Source organism: Dermacentor albipictus, chromosome 10, assembly GCF_038994185.2.
Source record: "Dermacentor albipictus isolate Rhodes 1998 colony chromosome 10, USDA_Dalb.pri_finalv2, whole genome shotgun sequence".
NCBI classification, from domain to species: Eukaryota; Metazoa; Arthropoda; class Arachnida; order Ixodida; family Ixodidae; genus Dermacentor; species Dermacentor albipictus.
The window spans coordinates 35,403,472-35,428,378 of record NC_091830.1 but is presented as its reverse complement, the minus strand read 5'-3'; the positions used below and the strand labels follow the sequence as shown (position 1 = coordinate 35,428,378).

The window sequence follows — 24,907 nt, the reverse complement described above, 5'->3', positions numbered from 1 at the left end:
CAGCCACGTGATGGTTTATTGAGCGGCTTGGTGTTCTTCTGCTGGGCACGAAGTCCCAAGTTCGATTCCCCGTTGAAGCAGGCGCAAAATCTGGTCGGGACAGGATGCAAAAAACGTTGGCGTATGTCACGCTCTAAATGTGCGTTAAAGAACGCCAGATATTTCACGTTCACCCGCAGTCATCCGCTGCGACGTCCATCGTAGCCGTTGTGTCGCTTCAGGCGTTGAACACAACAATTAGCTTTTCCTAATGTTCTTATAGTGACGTGAATTTATCGAGTGACGTTCGCACGAAAGAACAGTCCCGGATGAAGCCCACGTCACGTGAGAAAGGTGGGATTGTGGCGTAAGTGCTAACGAATGCTCAAGCAGAGATAGCAGTGAAATTAACGGAGGAGGCAGACCACCCGGTGAGAAAACGATAATAATTCTGGAGTGATAACGATTACTAGATGTTATTTTCTAATGGCGCAATTGACAGGGACGGCGAGGGAGTGCTAAACTTCGAGATTGGTGCAGTGTTTCTTGAAACTCTGCAAGAGCAAATTATTTAGGAAAAGTAATGTGGATTGTGAGAAGGAATTCTCTACGGCGAATAAACACAGGTTGGAGCGCAAATCGTGCATGCATTGAAAAAGTGAAAGGCTTACATGTATGGCTAAAAAGAATTGATTAGAACACGATGCGTTTCATCAGTGCAAACCGTACTACAAACTGTACGTAGACGAAAGAGTGACGAAAAAAAAAAGATTGGCGCAACGTTAAAAGACGGTAAAGGGGTTGTGTGAATTAAAAAGCCAACTGCACTAGCTGATGTCCTAGTTAAGAATAAAGAGAAGAAGCGTGGATTCGGAGCATGGCAAACAACTGGTTGGCAAGTTGGAGTAACAAAATGGGTACGATGTGCACGAAGATATAGAGCCAACTACGACCGGTGATTAGGTAGTGTCATGAGATAAGGCAATTTTCGAGCAGAGGAACGAGTCGGTGATCGCAAGACAGGTAATGCAAGATCATTAGAAGATGCATCATTTCTGCAGTAGACAAAACGTGGGCTTATGATAATGAGATAGCGCACCAGAATAAAGAAATGAGGAATTAAAGAACATCGGAGAAAAGGTGGAACATAAGAAAAAAACATTCCGCACTGATAGCGGAAGCTGATGGAATGAGACAAATGAAACATTTCTACACATATCCTGTTGTGTTATATAGTAATTATTTAGTGCATAAAGTACTGTGATGTTCCTAATAAATTAGCGGCCATAAGCAGAATTACATACGTGGTTAAACTTCATTTGCGTACAAGGGGACGTGTCCGTGACTTCTGCAATGAACCGGGAAGTAATTTGTTGTTGACTTTGTCATATCATGACAGCGTCAGTAATGGCACGAAGTAGAAAAGTGATATTTTCTAATAATAACTTCATAATGGTGTCTTTATTAATTAGCAGCTAGTATCTGAATTACATTGCCAAATATTCCTAAACGGTACATGAAACTTGTTGTCATTCGTTCTCCATGTTGCCCATATTACGTAGCATTATCCACCCTCTCCGATAACCGCTGTAGCTAAAATAACAAAAACAAAAAGTTAAAACTTGCCTGAACATAATGTCGTGCGCCTTTGTGTACACGCCGTCGTACTAATCAGGTTTCAATTTCACAATGCCATCGGACCGTAAACAAGTCACCTAATTTGCCTGCGTTCGGTGCGGCTGCGAGTGAGGCTAGAAGCATAATTGAATTACGCGAACTGAGCTCAGATGAAAGCAGCTTGACGAGTCGGGTTCCTGATTGAAACGGCACAACTTGCTAGCGAGCCAAACATTTGCGACGTTTTGATTGGACAGCACCGAGGTGGCTTTGTATACATGAATCTAGGCAAGGTATTGTCCTCGCACTAATTTATGCAGGGAAGTTATCCGAAGCCGACTGCACGAGTGTTTCCTGAAAGCCAACAGTCTCTGTTCAATCTTGGCATGCCCAGCCACAATGAATGGCAGTTTGCTATGTTCATCCCTCCCCCTTGCCGACTGAAACTCTCATTTCCAGGATGTACCACGTGACATTTTAGAATGGATACTGGTTTATTAAAAGTTGCCTTAGGTCGATAACGAAAATATGCCATAGGAGCTGAATGATTGAAGCGGCGGACATTGTTTGAACTTACACACCGCAGTGAGAAATAAATAACTAAGACACTGTGCCAAAGTATCTTTTCAGTTACTCAAGGATGGTTCTTCAAATGTGGATGTGGAGCCGAGTGTTGATCAGGTTATATTAACTTACCTGAAATCAAGTGTTTAGCATCAGATTCCGGTAACTCGACCTCGAGATTTGTGCCTATTTTTTCCGATTTTCCAGCTAACAGCTATGGGCACTGCAATTTTCAAAAGGGCTCAAAGAGCGCATGCATAATTTACGGGTTGGCGCTCACATTGGAAAAAATATGCATCAGTGAGTAGCTGCAGATATGCATATTTTCGGACGCGTAACACACGTAACACACTAATGACATTCACGCACACCCAGTGAGACCATTACATAGCAGGAACTCCGGAATTTCTGTGAAAAAGGGTACGGCTGTCGGGGCACGGAGTGAATCGCAATAAAATTTCAAAAGGTGCCTGTACGTCAGGCGGTTTTTTTTATCAACGTGTTTCATGCTAACTGTTCGTGGCTAATCTTTTCAACCGAGAACATAGACGTCGGAGCAGTAACCGCCGCAGCACAATTGTTAGTGCAACGCACGCGTAATGCGAAAGTTGCGGGTTCGTGTCCCACCTGTGGCAGTTGGACATTTCGTCATCTTTAATTAAAAACTTCAAATAACTTCCGCTTTGCCTTCCTTGACATCATTATCTGTTGGATTTATATCTTCGTGGCGAAAAAGAATGGGCCACCTCCTTCTTCTAAATCATAACTTAATACTTCAAGAACGATAGTTACACCAGGTGATTTTTTTATCATTATTATTTCAATGCTGAACAAGACACAAACTTGCATGTAGCAGGCAGCATAATTCCATTTCATCAGATAAGTTATTCGTGAAAGTGTACATTAGTTTCTTGAAAATGGAAGCAAATGCATAAGCAACTATTAAAATAAGTAAATGTAAGCCTGTGACCCCGCCGGGCACAACCACATGACAATAACGAGAAAACTTGCTTATGTGCTTGGATTAGTTTCCCAAATTTGCGTAAAAATTCTCATGTCCAACTTAAATTTTTTATGGGAACGCCTATTTTAAGCAATATAAGTGAATTTTGTCTTAGAATTAAGCCAATGCTTATCATTGTATTTTTGATATGCTGGAGGGAATTCTCAGCTGTGGATTATTCAGCTAATAATTATTAACTACTTTAGCAATTATCCTTTAACGCGAATAATTTTCACTGCTCCTTGTATTTATGTACTCGCCAGACAGAGGAGTTGGGACCAACCATTTGCTCGCATTTTCCTTCGTGCAGAACTGCGTTTGGGCATTACATGATGAAAAGAAACATTGCTGATTTTGTCTTCACATAAGTTACCTTACACGAAACAACGGGAATTCACAATACATAACGGCAAATAATATTGCACTTGCACTCTAAGAATAAGCCTAGAATGATATGGAGTCGTGATTTTTTACAGCCTGCCGATTCGGTCCGATGCATTTTATCACCCGCCTCGCTCGAATGGCCGCGCTGGTTATCTCGATGTTTCCAACGACCGGGCCGAAATGGAGTGGCTCCTAACTAGAATGATGCCTAGAGAGATAGAAAAAAAGAAAGAAAAGCGATCAATAACCTCAAAGCTCTGTTCGGTGTGTTATTCTGCGTATGTAGCCACTGCGCACTCAAGCGGTGCACTTTTCGCGAACCTTTGTTTACGATCCCGTCGCTCCGGGTACGGCAATCTGGCGCCCGATACTTGTAGTACAACAGGGTTGCCTGCGATGACCACCCTTAAAAACAGCTGCGTGATTTGAGTAACGCTCCCGCCATGAATCCGAGGTAAACAGATTGTCCCTGTCTTAACGGCTCTTGTCTGGATTGTTGCATTCTACCGTGTTTACTGTCGATCGCCTTCTGTCGCAGAAACATCTGTAAGGCGAACGGGAAGACGCTGTTGAGTCGAGTGAATATAGAGAGGCTTCGTAAGTGTCTTGTTTTTATTGTTGTTTACGTGTGTGTCGAGGTGTTCGCTCCTTGAGCTTCTTTAATAGCTTCATCGGCTCATAGGGTCCTAGTTACGGGATCATTTGTTGTTGCTGACAAGCAGTGTACTAATTAACTGCCTTCTTACGTGAGCATTCATAAGGACAGTTGCATCATGATTGTCGTGTGCTCACGTAATAAATTTGCTATATGTTGCAAATTTACATGCCCGTCGATGTTGCACCCTGCTGTATTCCACCACGGGCACAGAATGCGTCATGCCATTCATCAAAATAATATTTTTTGTTTGCACTCCTGAATTTCCGGAACGTTGTTGAATAAGCTGCATTGAAACTAGACTGAAATGAGACAAGTAGTAATCGATTATTGTTTGCGGATGAATATTACAACTGCAGTGGTCGGCTCCCACCTGAGATTTTGCTCCATTACGTGAACTCTAGTGTACGCAACACCAGTGAAAGAAGAGGGCACATGAAGATGGAATATTTAATAGGCGGTGTCCACAGCCCGGCGTCTATCGCAGATTCCCGGCTCTTCTATAGCTTCCGGCACATGCAGTCGGCAAAGCATGGTCATCGAGATTAGCTTTCGTTATTCGAGAGAGCCGCCACTGGGACGTGGATCTACACGTCACATATCAATCAACTGTTGGTGGAATAGCGAAGGCAGTGTCAATACAATTATGTAATTGGGCATGCTGTTGGTCGGTCAGTCGATTTCTAGTCCTGCTGAGGACAAAAGGTGGGTGGGCCGACCACACAGAGTAAGGAGTGACAGACGCAACGAAAAGAAAAGGCAGGGAAGTTATTCAGGTTGCATCTGGTTCGCTACCCTACACTGAGCAAGGGATAAGCGGGGAGAAAGGAGGGGAAAAATGCAGACAGAAAAGGCTAATAAGTGGTGCATGTGCCCACGCGAAAGCGTTCAGCGATCAACTAAAGGCTGCTTTAGTGCTCAGGCGTCATCAAAAAGGTGCAGCAGTGCTTTTGTGGCCCTCTATTCGGGATTGGAGGTCGGGTCCGTGCTACCAGTAATAGGACCAAGGACAATGAAACGGGCGAACTCGATACTGGGCTCGCATGATCATCCCGTGTGCTTTCGATGATTGCCCGGTCTAATTTGATGCGACGTAACTTTACTACGTAGCCTCTGGCCGGACGTTCCTATTTACGAACGGCTGTAGTCTTTCTGTGTGGGCGTAATGGACAGTGCTTCATACAGTGTTTGTGCATGGTTGCGACGAGGCGGTAGAGCCTACCTTCATAAGCGCCCTTCTTTTGGCAATACGAGTTAGACAATGAGTGCCGCTTTGAGCCGAATGGACGACAGAATATTCCCAGAAGAAAGAATTTAATGCCGACCTTCACCATATCCTATACATGCAACTTTCAGCTGAGGTCGGCCAACTAAATCCCCTCTCTCGGGAATCGCAGCAGGTTACTAAACCCCCGGTTGTGCGCGCCTAATTTCACGAAACCCTGGCGTTTTCTTTGTAGGCGTGGTCCACAAACTATTGTCGGCCGAGTACACGTTTTGTATAGCGATTCATTCGTGCCAAGGTTCCGTCATGCCAAGAATAATGGAAGAGGCCCAGAAGGCACCGCTGAGCTGTCGTATTTATAGGTGAAGTAAGCCAGCATAGCATCTTCTCTCTCTCTTTTTTTGCGATGACTATTCTTCGTTCTTTTTCAGCAACTTCGCGTCTATCTATCTACCTATCGATTACGTGTGCTTAATTTGTTTACGTGAGTTGACTTAGGTTTAGTGTGTTTTCGCGTTTTTCCTGCACGTGGTTTTCATGATTTGCATTTTCTGTGAATAGCAGTAGCCAGTGCCAATTAAAAGCGCCAACATCAAGAGCACACGCACGCTCTCGCCAGTTTCTCTGGCACCAAACACGCAGCAATGAAATCACCAAATTTATAGCATTTAATTCACCGCTTAGCGAAATCTTCGCTTCACGTATATTCTGAAATGGGCGTTCGAGGTGCATATTTCTCAATGTGATGGTTTTCTAATGTGAATGCATTTGTTGTTTTATGGCGCAAGGGCCAATTGTGACCAAAGAGCGCCAGGTCAGGTTTTCTATTATGGCGCCTAGGACGACGTCAGTGTATCATATTCAATGCTGCATGTTTCCTCCTTCCATTTAGAAAAGAAAGCTTAGGAGAAGCCCCTGCTCGGCCGTCTGTGCTGGAGGGTGCTGTAGCAGTGCAAGACGCCAACGAACGCAGTGGTTCGCCGTGCAGGCTCACCAAAATGGCGCCTAGGATGTCGTCAGTGCAAGCAATCTATTGCTCATATTCTACGGTCGAGGGCAGCGTTGTGGTACACCATATATAGACAGACGAGTATTGCTCCTCCGCGCTTAGTTAATCTGACCCAGTGCTTCGAATATAACGGTATTCACAGTGTCTTAAGATTTCAGTGCGTCAGAAATTTTGGACGCAACGAGCTTTGATAACCACCCCGTTTCAAAAAGGGTGCACATATCATTCCTTCACACTGGTTCAAATTGTGGGCACTCCGGTTCCGGAAACAATGCCACACGGGTTTTACGTTTGACCGGCCTGCGCAGGAAAACGACACATGCTGGTCTCACCAATCACACACGCGGAAAGCAGAACACCATCTGATTGTATTATTTTAGGTCGCCGGCTTGACGCAAACAGCGTGATTATCAGGGCACCCCTAGCCTTTATGTAGCCGGACTGGACTAGATCTCCAGCTTTAAATATGCCACAACGTGAGTGAGTTGTGCATACACGTTTCATTTTTCCTATTCATCGTAACTCATTTTCATCGTATTTTCCAGTGCAGAATAGGAGCTAGGCAATATCAAGCTAGCCTCAGCCAAGTTTCTCAGCCTTTAAGTAAATAAATTCTTACATCTGATATCATCAACAATATCATCAGCGCCATCATAAATATAGTCGAGGAAGTCGTAGCTTGTTTGGGAATACAGGGAATAGCTTCTTCGACAACCGGCTGCGAGCAATTTCCGCGCAGGTAATGAGAATGTGAGCACCAGTCGGAAAACAGGAAAGCTTGAAGTGAGCCACACTAGTAATACTCAGTGGAAATCTTTCAGGCGTAAAGCTGCTCAAGCTACGTGGCAGGAGCGAGCGGTTGTTATATACGCTCAACAGATAATAATACGCTCGCTGGTGTGATTTCACTGGAACTAACACCCTCAACGTTCCGCAACGAACAATTTAAACGAACACAAATCGCGTTACCTCGACGTAACGGATTACATAGGTGCACTCACCCAGCTGATGATTGTTCATTGCTCCGGCATCGAAGTCAGGTCCCCCCTGACCTGATTCAAACTCGCCGCGGTGCCTTAGGTCGGCTTAAGATAGGTGTTTGCGGCTTGTAACGACACGTCGGTTTCACACCAGCCGTAAGAGACAACGGACAAAACGAACTCTTGAAAGCTTCAAGCATGACGGTTCAGCACAATATCTGCCACAGTTATGCGACTCGCGCTGTTTTCGCAGTTGTACGCAATCACATCAAGGGTGCCGCTTCTTGGTTCCGTCGCCCCGGAGCACAAACCGCACGCTAAGTTTTCTTTACCCTCATAGCGAATGCTGCCTCGTTATTGCGAGTAGAAATTGTGCAACGCGAGTCGTCTGGCAAGCAAACTTGCCCGACGGCATTACCTTCGTGATGATGGTAAGTGGTGCAGCTTGCAATGGCGCCACCACTCCTGCTGCATGCGGCTATGAAGACATTAAAGGTGGGCCGTCTGCATTAGACATGATGAATCGTCTGCAAGCACGGTTGGATCAAGAAGTTGCAGACGGAGTTAGCTAGTTAGCCGCCGGAATGACGGATGGCGTTCACATCGCCCCCCCCCCCCACCCTCTCCCATGATGAAGACGGCCCCTTCAGAGCAATCGAAACCGAGCATGTATTTTGTAACGTTGCATTTGATTTTTCTTTCTTCCTTTATTAGCGTGCTTCGCACCGAGTAGCCCATCCCGGTGATAACACTGCAGTGAACTTCGGGATTCTGATGGAAGCGAAAATACCTGGAAATGAAACGGACTGTCGTAAAATATGGTTTCAATATCGAGAGGCTTTTGAGGCACTTAGGGCGGCGAAAATTCGGTCACTGTCGAAGCCAACCCTTTTAGGAGGCCACCAATTCAAGCGATAGCGTTTCGACGCCGGAAGTGGCGTCGAGAAAGCAAAGATGCTGATCTGTAGGAGATTACGATCGACCATTCTTAACATAGGTGTTACTCGAGGGGTTGGAAGCACGACCATATAGCGCAAATTAAGGAACATATTATTATGGTCTTTTACGTACCAAGCCTACGATTTCATTATGAGGCACGCACGGTAGTGGAGGACTCCAGGTTAACATTGGCCACCAGGGGTTTTTTAACGTGCGGCCAATGTACGGCACACGGATGTTTTGGCATTTCACACGCATCGAAATGTTGCCACAGAGGCCGCGATTCGCAACCGCGCCCTCGGGCTTAGTAGTGCCACGTTCACGGAGCAAGAAACATTTAGGAGTGGAAACTCCGCTGTGTGCGGCGACCAGGAAAGGTCACAAGCCCGCGGAGCTACTATCATGCTGGCGGCCGTTTCGATTGCCAGGGCAACCGGTCGAGCGTGTTGCTCCCGTTCGGCCGCGCGCGCCTGACTTCTATTGAGGGCACGGAGGAAGTGGCCGGAGAGCACGCTGGAGCCGCCTGCCCGGGCGCTGCATTATTTTTTTTTCGCTGCGGCTTCTACGATGCGCCGCATGGCGCCGCCACTGCATACGGCCCCGTCGGCGCATACAACTGTGACCTTAACTCGTCGCCCGCGCTCGCTCGCGCTGACTGGAGTTTCACTTCCTGAATGTCTTCCCCTCCGCGGCCACGGCACAGCCAGTACACCACCACGACGGTTAAACATCGAAAGAGTCCGTTCTCAATGAAGCGCAGTTGAAATCACCAAAACCTTTAGAATATTTTTTTTGTAAAAGAGAACAACAACAGGTATAAGGTGTTCCAGTTGCCTATCATCCAGAAAAATGCACATGTATGAGTAGACTGCAGCAGCATTTAGATGTCACATTAGGATTGGAGGTGCGAAATCCGCTCAAAGCGACGAAGAGAACCACGTGAACTAATTGCAACATTTTGCAGGCTGGTCCCGCAAAATAGCAAGGATGTTGTGCCACACTTCTGAGCCTTGAACTAATGTCCTCCCCTATTACGGCACGTGCACGCACTGCGCTGCCCGAAGAGTAAAAAAATTATGGAGTTGTACGTGCCAAAACTACTTTCTGATTATGAGGCACGCCGTAGTGGAGCACTCCGGAAATTTCGACCACCTGGGGTTCTTTAACGTGCACCTAAATCTAAGTACATGGGTGTTTTCTCATTTCGCCCCCATCGAAATGCGGCTGCCGCGGCCGGGATTCGATCCCACGACCTTGTGCTCAGCATCCTAACACCATTGCCACTGAGCAACGACGGCAGATGCTGCCCGAAGAGTTGCTGTAATCACTTGGTTTTAAGTAAGCGTGGCATCACGTACCTTTGCGTTGGACCGTGTACTTGAACTTCGGAGCATTGGTGGGGCACTACTTTCCATGCATTCAATGCTCTCTTAGTTTTTCCCAGGCACACTGACCCGAACCTGACGTTCAAGTTGCTTGTCGTACTCTTCTTTATGATGCACGCGTGTGTAATGTCTATCGATGCGTTATTTCGTAACTGAGTGGGAACCAGCAGCGCGAACGGAAACAAGGACGGGACGAGAACACAGGACTGGCTCTTGTCCTGTGTACGCGTCTCGTCCTCGGTTCTTTCGATCTACTGTTTTTGTTTCTCACTTGTGAACCAATTCGATAAAGAAAATGTTTTACTAAGCTGTTTCACATGTCGCGTTTGCCATCTCCCCCGAGTAGCATGCTAGCCATATGGCGAGGCCAACGTGAAACCCTGGTTCTTTATGAACGCCGGGTAAATACCAACGTAATTAATTGTAGCTACACTGAGTTTGGTACCGTAAAATTCTTATTTTTACGCAGGAAACTTGTCGCATAGCCTATAGTAGCACTCTTGATACGCTGGGGCAAGTTTTATGTGGTGCACATGCGCAATCCAGCTACTAAATATTTATTGGAACACCTTTTTCTTTTCAGTCAAACAAGGTTTCATTCGAAAGCTACATTTCCCAACTTCAAGTTTTCTTTCATAATTTTGATTGGGCTTTACAGCTTTCAAGCATGGTCACCTTTCTCTCTCTCCGCCTTTGGTTTGGGCAGTTGAACCCACGGAGATTCAACCTACGTCACAATGTTGCACTCACTCGCCAGTGATTGGGCAAAAGCTGTCTTTCCCAACAAACCAGTCCCGAACTGACGCAAAAGTAAAGAAGAGAAACCTGAAACTGCAACCAGAGTTGGCGTTGCTCGAAGCGGCCCATATTGAGGCCAGTGGAAGACTTCCGAAGGAAGCCTGAAAGGAAAACAGAAGCAGCGCCAACAGTAGGCGTCATAGCATTTTTTTGTTTATTTGTTTTGGTGGGAGCCAGATTAACAGCCGTACCGAAAGCTACGAGAGCTATATTGGCTGTGGCCGGCCGCAGCTGCGGCTTGGATCCGGATGCGGATTCCGCTTCTTTAGGGGGCTGGTAACCGGCGTCAGCTGACACGCGTAGCGAGCTTGGTGGGGAAGATTGCGGGAACGGATTCAGATCGAAGCCAATTACCGCTCGTTCGTCTGACAGCACTGCGCCCGGGGCCAATGGAAGGCTGCGCTGTATGTGGGACGCGGTGACTTAACTGCGTGCTCTGGAATTGTTGAGCCATAAAAAATGAGGACGGCTGCGAACGATATTGCGAGATGAGGACGAGTTCTGCGGTTCGCGAGGCTGAAGGTGGGACAGTGGCCAGAGACAGGGGACATACCGGGTGGTCTTTGATGTATTAATTACGGGTTTCAAATTGGCAAAGAGGCTTGCGCGCGCACGTGCGCGTGTGTGTGCGCGCGTGTGTGCGCGCATGTGTGTGTGTACGTATGTGCATGCGTCTGTGTGTGTACGTGTGTGCATGCATCTTTGTGTGTGCGTGTGTGTTTGTGTGCGTGTGCGTGTGCATGTGCATGCGTGCATGCGTGCGTGCGTGTGTGCATGTGTGCGTGCGTGTGCGTGCGTGTGTGCATGTGTGTGTGCGTGTGCGCGCACGCGCGTGTGTGTGTGTGTGTGTACGTGTGTACATGCGTCTGTGTGCGCATGCATCATTGTGTGTGCGTGTGCGTACGTGTGCGTGCGTGTGTGTGCGTGTGTATGTGTGCATGTGTGCATGTTGCGTGTACGTGTGTGTGAGTGTGAGTGTGTGTGTGTGTGTGTGTGTGTGTGTGTGTGTGTGTTTAAAATACCACTGACGCTGACCGGCTGCGGACCACCGTCAGTTCCACTACGCTTCTCGAAGGGGCAGGACGTGTGTCCATGGCGCTCCTGGCTCTTTTGTACGTCTTCATACTACCGCATATTGCATAGAGCTGGCGAGTGCCTAATCTCACTAACTAACCCTTCCTTTTTTCAATTTTTTCCTTTCTTTTCCTTTAAAATCTCTGCTCTACTCTTTATTTTCTCTTCAAGAAGGACCATCCGCACGCGGATAACAAAGATGATTAAGTTTTTAAAATATACCAGATTCGGAAACACATTTTTTTCGCAACAACAGGAAAAACGCGGTGATAACATTTCTATTCCTCGCAGGGCAATACGGCCTTCGCAAACTTTGACTTCGTTAACTTGGAAACGGCAGCGCTACCCGAACAGTTGAGGAAAATTACCTCGAAAGTGACCCAGCTGCGACTAGTTTGATAACGGGGCTAGCTTTTCATGTTTTTGTTCGTCCGGTCCTTGGGCTATTAGGGAACAGGGTTCCGACATGAGTGCAAGGCACAAGAACGTTGCTATTCTTTAGAAATATATTTGGCGCCCTAATTGCTTGTGTTCAGACCACTTCTCTTGTTCACTAAGAAGTACGGACTTCCACGGTACTGTTGCGAACGGGAAATGGTTAAGGCAGTGCGAAGAACACTTTGCAGAAAGAAAAATAGAATCACAACGAATTCGTCTAGTCTTCTGTTTGCATATATGTTGTTTGGGCCTCTTCTTTCTGTCTCAGTGCGTATTTTGATGAAACATTCCCAAGTTCTGGAGCTAAGAAACAGGCAAGAGAACGTTCAAGAAGACTGAGCAAGAATGAATAGTCACTCGACTTTCTTTTCAGTGGCTCTGAGATGGCGTAATTTGTTTTTTTTTTACTTTCTGCGTGTATTCAGACGCAGGTGCGCGTTAACGAACCACATGTGGTCCAAATTAATCCGGTGTCCCCCACTCCACGGCATCCTCCTAATCAGGTCGTGGTTTTCGCAGGTAAAACCTCATAATTTTTTAAAAATGATTTCTACATAAGCTGAACAGCCGTTCGGCGCCAGGCCCCGATGGTGTTACGAATAAAACACTAAGAAATCTAGATGACCCCTCGGTGCAACAACTCACCGAATACATCAACAACTGCTGGCGCCAGGGATCCATTCCCTCGACATGGAAAACGGCCAAAGTAATTCTCATCCCCAAACCCGGTAAGCCATCTAGCCTCGCCAATCTCCGGCCCATATCGCTAACTTCATGTGTAGGCAAGGTCATGGAGCACGCACTCCTAACCCGTGTAAACACTCACCTCGAAGACACATGCGCTTACCCCCACTCGATAATTGGCTTTAGACAGCATCTTTCCACCCAAGACGCTATGCTCCAACTTCAGCATCAAATCCTAGATGGCAAATCTCGTCACACGAAGGCGATCTTGGGCCTCGACCTCGAGCGCGCCTTCGATAATATAAGGCACTCCACCATCCTCGAGCGTATCTCCTTGCTCAACCTTGGAGAACGCACTTACAACTACGTAAGAGACTTTCTATCCAATCGGAAGGCCTTCCTGTCGGTCGGAGACATCCGATCGGAGGAACTCTCCCTCGGCAGCAAGGGCACACCGCAAGGCTCTGTCATTTCCCCAATACTGTTTAATCTGGTTATGCTTGGATTAGCACAGGAACTACAAAAACTCGACGGCATTGAACACACCATATACGCCGACGACATTACAATCTGGGCTGCAAAGGGCAGTGACGGCCAAATCGAAACTGCCCTACAAGACGCCATTGACATCGCAGAAAATTATCTTGAAGGCACGGGACTCCGCTGTTCCCCTGAAAAGTCGGAGCTTCTCCTATATCGCCCCACACTCCGTGGACGCCCCCCGCGGGGCTCCACGACTAAACGCCAATACGAGGAAATCGAACTCCACTTGAGGGATGGCAGACCCATACCCGTGGTCCCTTGCATCCGCGTTCTTGGTATGACCATAGAAGCCAACGGAGCTAACTCTACGGCTATCTCAAAGATCCTTCGACAGACCGCCAATACATCCAGACTGCTGAAACGAGTGACCAACCGGCGAGCGGGTATGAAGGAAGAAAGCCTCATCCGCCTTGTCCAATCCTTTATCGTCTGTCACATTACTTACGTTGCGCCCTTTCTCAACTGGTACAAAGCTGAAAAGACTAAACTGGACATCATCATTAGAGGAGCCTATAAGCAGGCCTTAGGACTACCCAACCACACCAGCACGGAACTTCTATTACAATTAGGTATCTATAACACGCTAGACGAGTTAATCGAAGCCCAACGTCGATCTCAACTAGAGCGGCTTACTCTCACGGAAACGGGCCGTAGCATTCTAAACAAGCTTAATATCACCTACCACCGTCAACATGGAGACAAACACCCAATACCACGCGACATTTGGCAATGGATACACGCCGACCCTATTCCGAAAAACATGCACCCAGACTACAACAAAGAACGTAGGAAGGCACGAGCTACTTCCCTCATCAAAGCTTACGCCAACACCGCGGGCGTCACCTTCGTCGACGCAGCTGAATACCAAGATGGACGGCGCTTTGCGGCGGTTACCACAGTAGGCGGCTTGCTCCGACATGCTACCAGCATCATTACCAAAAATGCCGAGACGGCCGAGGAAGTGGCCATCGCTCTGGCCACTCTTGACCCAGCCTGTCACACTATACTGAGTGATTCTCGCACAGCAGTCAACAACTACATCAAAGGTCGTATTTCTCATCAATCACTCCGTATCTTACGACAAGCCCCGCACTCGCCTGAAAATCAAATCACACTCGTCTGGATCCCAGCACACGCCGGCGTTGTCCACCCGCACCTCACCAACCTCAACGAGGTTACACACTCCGTAGCACGAGGACTAGTCAACCGTGCAGGAGACGGTGCAGGTGCACCCGCAGGACGCGACCGCCTTACAAGGTACAACGACCTTGTAAAGTCATTTTACCTTGCAAGAAGAACCTTCCCCACCCCTCACCGCAAGTTAAACAGGGCACAGGCAACCAACCTTCGCCTGTTACAGACGAATACATACCCCTCCCTCACACGCTATCACACTATATACCCCGACATCTACCCGAGCCAGACGTGCAAGGTCTGTCAAACTGAATCGGCAACACTCCCTCACATGCTATGGGAGTGCAAACATCAATACCCAGACCTTAATCCCGTGACCCTCTCGTCGAGATGGCACGCCGCCCTGCGCAGCTACCATCTCGACGACCAACTCTGGGCGACCCAGCAGGCCTACGAAGCGGCGAAGAGGCAAGACCTCGACGTCCCATCGTGGGAGGCCTAGGCCCAGCCGACTGAACTGCTGGTGCTCATTAAAGTTTACTCTCTCTCTCTCTCTAATTTGATTGTTCTTGTGGCGACTGATAATTTGCGTGCCTTGGAATATGGGCCTGCAATGATGGTCATGGCAATGGACACCAAAGGGGCGAGAAACGTACTTCAAAGCATCGTTGTTGTGTCTCTTTAATCTTTCATTGAGACAGCGTACCGTCTGACCGATGTATTCAGGGCCTCAGGAAAGGAAAATATTGTAAACAACACCTACTTCGCACGCAGCAAAGCGGTTCTTATGGGTAGTTCTGCAACTATTTTTCTTTCCTTTTGAGTCAGAGTTAACCTCCGAGCTTAAGCGCGACAGTTGATCTGTCGCCCAAAACATGACATGGAAGCTAGCATGCCGACCAACTGTCTTGAGATTATGGGACAATGTGTGTACCAGGGGATGGCAGTGACTGGTTTTTTCTGAGCGTGGGAGAATAGGGATTGCTAGTTTTTCTCTTGCTTTTGCGATGTTCCCGCTACTGAAGTCGGTAGTATTCCCCCGGGTACCCCGATGTCTGAAGCCTCCGGGCCTGATTTCCGAAGGTAAAGTTTCTATTAAGTGGTGGCATGATGCTGAAATAGCGTGTTTGAAGCATACCTTAATAACTCGTCGCTTGGTGGGCTTGGAGAGGACTGAGCTAAATGGCAAGAGAGCTTCGTTATCTCTAGATTCATACATCCAGCAGTGATTGATTGTTCCTAAAGATGAGCTTCAGATCTAAAAACCGTATCAATTAGGCAGCTGGTACCTCTTGGCTTAATGGTAATGGATGAAGACACTCTTCGAACGGCGACAAAACAGCACGTGAGCTGATTTCAACAGAGCAGGCGTTACAATGGAAAACAACTACAAAAATGATCTCGAAGCCTCAAGACTTTGCCCACAAAAGACGGAACGCGTTCGGAAGGTAGATGGCCACACGTGGCCCATGGCAACGTTCAAACGTATCTTCCAAATACGCATGGTGTTCCTTTCCATGTTTGTAACTTGTTTAAACAATGAAAATGCAGATAGATATTTTGGTCACGACGAAAAGCCCGCAGCCACGCACTGTAGTGCGGCTCGAGTAGACACAACATGATAAGAGGACACCCGGGGGTGAACAAACCAACGGATGAGGAGAAAACAAAGAAAGGTGGATGGCCTATTGTGCCCACAGAGACGCAAAAGTCAAAAGCTTGCATTATTACACGTCACGTACGTTGATAACAGATGTACCAAATAACAAAGAGCTTTCTCCGTATAGTTATAATGGAATGACACTGAGTTTCTCATGCTAAAAGATGTACGGAGCCGGAGTCAATGCGCATACCCCTACATTCTGGGATCAAGATTTAGTGGACAGCTGGGGCACCAGCGGATGTAGGTGTTAGTGAATGGTTCTTGAACAGCAAACGAAGGAGGTGAATGGCTAGGAAAACAATACAGCAAATGAACAGAGGGCTTACGAAAATATTGCTTGAAATTGCTGATCGAGCGAGTTGATTATAGCTGAAAGGGAGCGCGAACGATGGTGGCAATAAAATATTAATTACGATATTTGCCATGAAAAGGTATCCGAAATTGACATGGATTAAAATGCTGATTTAATATCTCGACAGAGACAAAAAGCAGGGGAGTGTCAGGCTAGCAACTGTTACAGAATGGGACTCACCACCTGTCTTCTCATCAGGGAAGGGTAGACAGAAGCACTGACTTCATAGACGGGAACCTGTAGAAGAAAAGAAAGAGGAAAGAAAAAAGAACGTGATGACAGAGCACAAAGACTAAGCTACAACAATCACAATGAATTGTGTATGGCAGAAGAACCAGATAAAGAAATCACCAGAAGTCACATTAAATATATGAATAAATAAAGAAAGAAATAAAGAAAGGAAGAAGGAAGCGCAGTTAACGCTATCGAAAAAGAGCAGTCGAGGTCACGTGGTGCACAAGCAATGAGGCAGAGATGAACCGGCACGGGAAACCCTCAGAGACTGGGTCAAGATATCGGGTGTCGGCGCGGTGTAAGCCCTACGTTGCTTTCATTACCGAATATATGAGCCGGGTCGACGACCCTCAATCTTCTTTTGCGGTCAGCTCACTATGCCGTTCGACCTGCTCTTTGCACCGCAGCATGATTGATGACTAACCAGCACCATCAATGAGAACAACAAAGGACGTAGGCGCCCTTTTGCCGCTGGTACTGTTTTCGCTTCAATGCAGTGACTGCATCGGTGTAAAACACAGGCGCTTGAATTAGAACGCGCAAGCTAGTCTAACTGGTGTGTGCAGATAATCCGTGAGCTTTAATGCTACGCGTGTTACCATGAAAATGGAGGGCGATTTGAAACTAATTTTAACGTAACCATGTTTTATGCATTTTATTTATACTTTGTACACTTTGTATATTTATTATACTTTGTATGTTCTCGTGCGTCTCCTCATGCAGATATAATGCGCATGGTCTTGACTCATGTTGAAAATTAACTACACAATATGAAACGTGTCATTTTTATTATGCGGAGTTTAAAATTTGAAATAGCTGTCTTAAGAGTGGGAAATGTAATGTTAGACGCATTGCAATATTTATTTTGCATTGTGGCGTCATTTCTCTTATGTTAAATAAACCAAGTGCTATTTCCTTACTTGCTGCAGTAAGCACAATTTCTAACGCAAAAACATTTCGGTACTTTTTTCGTCCAGTTGTATTCTTCATGGCGAGAAATAAAGTGATGAAAGTTTTAGCATTTGTTAGGGCAATCGAATGCTTTTATGGGGTTAGCACGAAATCCAGTTGCCCAAAATATTCAACAAGGACGGCAAAGTCGAATGCTTGTGGTAATATATAGAAGTTGCACGAGCTCATATTCTCTCTATGCAATGCAATTGACTCTCTAATTCTCTCTAAATGCAATTGACTCTAATTGCATTTTGATGAGTCCGTCGTCACGGACGACGTAAATTACCCGTAAAGTGCAATTCGATTATCGCGACTGGACAAAACAGGCAGTGTCGATGTCAACGTGCCAACCTACCTACAACTATGAAACATGTTTTACGGCTATGAACGCTAGGAGACGGTTACTTTCAACGCTTCCATTTATATGTTCTGTTCTGCAGGTAACGGCGAAACCTAAAGAAAAAAAATTTCAGCGTTCACAGTATACCAGTCTATTAAAAAGTGACATCAATAGTGATTATGATCGTGGGCTATCTTAGGGTCTGTGAGTGTTATGTTGGAGACACCTTTCTCTATGTCGTCTTCTATCTAAGATTGTGGTAGTGCCCTTAGAATCAATCAAGTGCTTTATTTTCTATCTGAACGTAAAGATAATACTTGATATCGTGGTCTGCTGTCATATAGAAAATTCTGTAACTACAGCTAAGTTTTTTGCGGCAGACCCAATTCAGTGGGTCATACACATGGGGCTTCCTGCAGCTACTGCAGCTAGCTAAATGCCTTCTCGTAAATGCGTTTTGTTAAATACCTTGTGGTAAATGCCTTCCGGTTAATGCCTTTTGGTTAATGCTTTCTGGTTAATGCCTTCAGTGAATGCCTTCGGTCACTGGTTTGCGAACCAATGCCGGGATCAGTTAACTATTGTTACACCCATCTATTTTGGTACCTCAATTGCTTGGGTTATCTGCGAAACCCCCCAATCAATTTAGTCAAACTTCTGCTTTTTCCTTACGGGAATGTCGCCACAATTATATCGCTATAGTGAAGCGTTTTTTTATATTTCTATTCCTGTAACAACAGCGACGAGGCTGGAAACAGCGTTTGCTCTTTGAAAATGTACATAGGTTACGATGACGCCAACCATTATTGAAATCGACATGATTGTTTCGTTACCATGGGTGCCTTGTCATCCTCATTTTATGGAGGCCATAAGACGTATGAAAGAAAAACTTTTCTACCAATGTCATCCCATTGCCCACGCTTCAGACAAGACAAGCCCCAGCGAATAGGCTTACTCGTACAGAGAACTGAATTGGGATCTACACTATGGCACCACTGTACCCATCTCTGTTCTTCACAATAAAAGAATACATCACAAATAATACCTGCAGGTTATACTAGTCTCTTAGATATTTCGAAAACATGCAGACAAGCTAATATATCAATGCATTTAGAGCATTTATAGGAGACCGTTTTAATGTACAGGTGGAACAGTAAGTTGTTGAAAGAAGTCGTGTGTTAAGCGTGAAGTTGGTGAAACCCGCAGATGGTAACCAAATAAACGCTTCAAACCAAACTTCGGGGTCAGCCGCCAGTGTTATTGAAACTCCGATCACGTCGCTTGTGCGAACTTTGTGGTCGGATGCGCCTTAGAGCGGTGGTGTCTGGGAGCGCAGGCCTGAGAGCGTAGGCCTGAGAGCGGTGGCGTCTATGCATGTTTGTCGGATGCGATAACAGGCAATAGTGCAGCAGACGAGGACGTGATTGCGAGCATCGCATGGAAGCTATGATTTCGAACATGGCAGTGTACTGATGTGCGATTCTTCCTCATCATGTTAGTGAAAAACAGCGTCAATAAAACAAGGCAAACGTTGACGACAATAATTATCATAAGCCTTGATAGGGGCTCATACCTAAAATGGAGGCTGCGTCAAGAATCAGGGTCCTTATTCTCAAAAATTGCTTTCTCCAAAATTCTTCGTATAAGAGCAAATTTCAGACAACCCTGACTCTGGAAATATTATTAGCGAAGACAGCCAGTCAATCGAAAATAGCACTTACGAATTGAGATTCTCCACTGAAACTTTATGTATGCCATTAGAAACACTTTTCATGCTTTCCGTGTACATCTTCCCGAACCAACATGGAGTCCATATAAATTTTGTGCAATTTTCATCAGGACACTACGCAGAACATGGATTCAATGGACAGCTTACGGCACGTTTCAGTATGGTTTTGAATTAGGTCCCGCTGTCTGGCGAAAAACAGCGTCGGAACTGTCGACAGCGTCACTGACAACAGGGGCGCCGCAACAATCAGACTAAAAAAAATGAAGCGAAACTTTTTTAGACCCTCTATACAGTTTTAAAATATTTTTCATATAGTGTGTACACATTGTGCAGGAGAACACTGACAGCAAAACTCCCCGTTTTGGCTTATATTGCTCCTAATGAGGACCACACATCCTGCACCCTTTACTCTCTTGAGTATGTAATCATCTTTGATTGAACGTAGCGTTTGAATAAAGGTTGTGCACTATGTGTGCTTTGAGTTCACTCACACAATTTGTGGCGCATGTGCATAGAAGCAAATAATGTAAATGCGCGTAAATTGTCTCTCGGCAGGGGTCTCTCGGCAGTAGCAAGAGCCTTTGCGTTCGGGAAACACTCGGAAAATGGTACTCTGAAATGCTAAGCAATGAGAAACTGACAATCGAAATCATCAGACATGCATAGACAGCAGAAGAACATTTCCCTCAATTTCGAATAGCGCCCCCCTCGTGAGATCCAAACATCTGAGGAACAACAAACATGTCCCAATCTGCAAATAAAGAGGCCTGCAAATTGTACGTATCGTGCGGTTTGTTTCAATGCTCTGTTCTTTAAAACTGAAAAAAATACTTTGCTTAGACTGGCAGATATCAGGGATGTTGCCTGACTCATTTTAAATAGCACCTTTAGATATACACAGTGTTCAAGTGGGTGGTAAATACACACCGCAAATATACAAGGCATAAATATTTTACAGTGAAGCTGCTAGCCCCTAATTGGTCGGGATTTTCGTGGCGGGCTCACCCAGAAAAACGGCAGCTGGTAAAGGCGTTTGTATTTGAGTATCCGCGCTGGTACCATCTCTACAGGTTGTGTTCAAGTCGCCTTTACAAATTTTCTGATGCGTTTTACATTTAGAAATTAAATTAAATAACGCACTTACGCTAGGCGAAGGGCCTGGAAGGATAAGGATGTGTTCTGTGCTAACACTACCGCCATCAGGCTGCCGCGGCCACTCATATAGACCTGAAGCGGCAACTGGAAAATGACTGCCTTTCAATTTTCGCGTAGCACAGTTATGTTTCCTCATATATACGAATAACAATCCGAAGTTATCATGTCTGTAGCTTGCATGTGAGTCGTAATTTACAGATCTTCTGACGCAATTTATTTAAAACAATAATTCAGTTCGATAAGGCACTTGCGCTTGGCGGACAGCCTGGAAGAATGAGGACGTGCGGTGCACTTCCGCACACGTGGTTGCACGTCTGACGTACGTCATTTGTGACACGGGTGCTTGTGTAACATCGTATAACATCCGCACCTGCACCAGTGTACATCCACTTTCACAGGGTGGAATGCGAGGCGATCTTTTTCGCTATTTTCGCGCAAGTATTCTGGATGGCGGGACATCACCTGCACCTTGACGTCTGTTATCAATATTATGCCTTGCAAGACGAATGTTCCTCAGCCTAAGCCTTCAAGGTAACTAACCGAGGCTGAAAACTGTGTAACGCAGTGCACTGTCAAATATCGTGTATCCGCTACATTAATGTCATATATCATACGGTTTAGTGTTAAATATTGTACCATACAGAAACAAAGTTGTCGCAACAGAAGGAGTAGTGAGCCGTGTGATTTACTTAAAAGAAAGCCTTTCTTCTTCTAGTATTACAAAACCATTATATTACAATTATATTAACCTTAACTACATAGTAAACCGCGAAGGCACAATGACAAAGAAGGCACAATGACTTAAGTTGCAGCCGCTACAATATGTCGTTAAGTAAACACGAACTAGCCCGACAAAAAGTCATCCTGGGTTACAATAGCCCTGTTAGCAGATGTAGGCCTTATATTATTAGTTTCACTTATTACATAATTCTTCAATCACCACACCCCTCCCCCAGTTACCCGACGAGCGCTGGCTTCTTGGCTATTGCCTCGTTGTGGCGGTTCGCAATTACTTGAGGAATAAGGAAACAAGCGAGCAAAACAAAAACTTCATAACCGAAAAAGTAAATAAGCAATAGCGTGGTTACCCAGTAAGGCAGACTGCTTCATTAAACATATTCAGAGCCTTGATAAATGGTTAAGTGTGTTACTTTCTTTCTTTTTGATTTTACTCATTAAGGTGAAACTGCATCACTTGTGTGCATGCCTAGAGCGCTATACCTGGAATTTTATGCACGAAAGTGACTGTGCAGACAAAGTCGATTATCCTACGAAGACCAAGGGACTTCACTGTTCGCCGCTCATTCAAAAGTGGGTTCAGACAAAGTGGAGGTTATCGTCGATGTCTAGAGATCTCGCCCAAACAGAGAAGAAACGTGAGAGATGTTCAACAACGACACTCACCGTGCTTTTCAAGGTGAGGCTTGTTCACGCGTCTTTTTTTTCCCTGGAGACCTTGCTAAACATGCGTACATTTCAAATGAATGTACAGCTCATCGAACTTAGTGGCTCTGTAGATATCATTTTTAAACCAGTTAATAGCAGGAGCCCGCAGAAAGCCAACTGTGTAAGAAATTGGACGGTGTGAACGCGGATTTATAAGTATGCGATTCTAAGTTGCTCACCACACAAACGAAAGAATATATGTTATTCCATGGTCCTTCGAAAAATGCAATCAATATGCAACACCCACCCGGAATTTTTTCAGAAACTGCAATAAAAAAAAATAGGTCACTTTCTACAAGCAAATGAACCTGCGAGCTGCTTTCTGTGTACAGGAAAACAGTCGCAAAGAAACTGGACCTCCTAGAAGCGGTTGACAATTCCTTCCAGCAACACACTTGTCTTGCGGCAACTTCTCGCCTCTGTTTCTACGAAAACAAAAAAACATGTCGAGAATCACGTCGTCTTCGCCGTCGGGCTAAAGTTCATCAACTGTGGAATGCTTGTTGTCACGCGACCATTTCCACTCGCAGATTGCAGGGAGCGCAGCCTACTATACGTACTAACTTGATGCATTGCTTGCCCGCATTGCACCGATGAGCACTGGTGACTTTCTAGATTCACGGGGGGAGGGGGGGGGAGGGCACGACAAGGCCGACGAGGATGCGCCCTGCTCCGCTGATAGAGGATTTCGGGTTCGCCTATTTGCGGGTAATAGAGAATTAAACGTCGCACCGGGGTTTCTCTTTATTTACATTTAGTTCTGTTCGATATTCACCGATTGGTCGATAAATCTTTGCCCCTGGAGGCTTTTGAGCACGACTGAAATCTCCGGCATCGCGGCTTTGTGTACCTTCATCGCTGCTTGCGTTGGGCACGTGTGTCAGTGTTCGGTTTTCGAGTAAACTTCCGCAGCTTCTAGATTGTGAGCACGAGTCTGCCACCTTGCGTTGCACGCACAACCAACTGAGTCAAGTTCGTTGGAAGAGGAAATCAGCGCAAAAAATGATGAAGCTGCAATGAAATTCCTCGCTAGCCTTGAGAACTTGTAATATCCACATACAACACGAGAGTTATTTCTAACTATATTTGAGATTACGGATGGGAATTATAGGTATGGCAATGAAATTTAATAAAAGCGTTTCTGCTAATCGTTTGTGCTGTGAGAGCGCTTGATCGTATTTGAAGCTATAGCCTTATTTCTGTTCCACACGGTTAACTTAGTAAGCGGAACATATGAACCTCGTTCCACTTAGTTGGCTTCACCTTTGTCGAACAAAATTCGAATGGTCTACTTTGCGAAAGGTATGCGGACTGACATTAGAATTGATACAGAATAGCGGTATCGAGAGGCACGACCGAAGCAGGAGCCGAGGCTCAAGCACACTATTTTCCACATCGGTACCGCACAGTAAGTGGAGCATTTCCACAAATGCGTTCCATATACTTATTCCTTGCTATGTACACCGACACTAGCAGTGCAGGTTCAAGTGGACATCTCTTATCGTGAAAGCACTGTATCGTGAAAGCACTCTACGTAAAAGTCGCATACGATAATTTGTGGCGCATTGCGGAAAGCACTCATCGTGCAATGATATAGTTGGTCATGACGTCGGCAGCCACATATGCTTGCGAACGCTCAGTGCCCATCCGCGTCACATTTCCGCTGAGCGCTTTAATCTGGCTTATCGGTAGAGAACTCGGCGTGTCAGATTACTCCGAAGCGTCTAGCCCTGAGACTTCGGCATTGCTTCGCTAAGCCTCGAAAAAACCCCTGCAGCTTTCGTCACCCGCTGGTACTCCAGCGAGCGATAATCTGCCTCATGTCTCAATCTCTCGCCACTGCATCATATGAGCACCGCGGCGTAGACGGTTACCAACCTTTAATGGACCTTGGCATCCGCCGCTTAGCGCTCGACCGCAACGAACTTGTGTGTATACTGATGCATTAGCCACGCTAGTTGTGCAGACTCCCGCGAAAAACGTAAAAACAAACACAGAAAGCTGCAGTCTCTTCGCTCTTCGCACTTCAATGCTTACGATCCATTAGGCCTGTTTATAAGTGGGGGGGGGGGGGGGTGCTGAATCTCTGAAGGAAATGGTACTTATGACGTCTTGGTATAGTTCGGTTTACTTCAAGTGCATTCCGGAGGCGCCTCTGTTCCTGCGGAGCTCTGCTCCTCCACGCGAGGTTACGGGTTCGACTGCCAGTGGCGACCGCATTACGATGTGGGCTTAATGCAAAAGTGTGTCTGCTTGTTTATGCATTATAAATCATTGCCTTACTTTGGATGCGCGCTATAAATATCAATTTACGGTGGAGAATGAACCGGTGACCACTATGTGGTACATACTGCGAGAAAAATACATTGCTCCACTCGGGCTTCATCTTGGTCCTAAAACAAGGAATGTCAGTTTCTTTATTTAACGCTCCACTCCCAGTGTACTTTCAGGTTACAAATCGCCTCCATGTTTCGGCATGACAGCTTTCTTGACATAACACAAAAAAGCGTGCAGTGCTAAATAATGTGAGTGCACGCAAGACAGATGAAAGTTATTGTTTGGGGAGAAAATAAATCCCGAAGGGAAAAATATTTTTTTTTTCAGTGTGTACCTCAGGGCCAAT

The 24,907-nt window shown here is 46.0% G+C and overlaps 1 protein-coding gene across 26 annotated transcripts in view; it reads right to left on the bottom strand.

The window, feature by feature from the left end:
• The window catches only part of LOC139050998 (uncharacterized), a 458,593-nt gene that overhangs the window by 355,921 nt on the left and 77,765 nt on the right, over positions 1-24,907 (bottom strand). For 22 of the 26 annotated variants that reach the window (XM_070527963.1, XM_070527975.1, XM_070527974.1 and 19 more), the window contains one exon: positions 16,607-16,663. The exons of 1 other annotated variant lie outside the window; for it this stretch is intronic. Coding sequence is in view for 3 of the 25 variants with exons in the window: in XM_070527954.1 (XP_070384055.1) it covers positions 16,607-16,621 (15 nt within the window). In the remaining 22 variants the exon portion in view is untranslated. Of the gene's footprint in view, positions 1-16,606; positions 16,664-24,907 lie in introns of those variants that run through there. 3 more of the 26 variants (XM_070527981.1, XM_070527976.1, XM_070527973.1) reach the window with 2 other exon arrangements.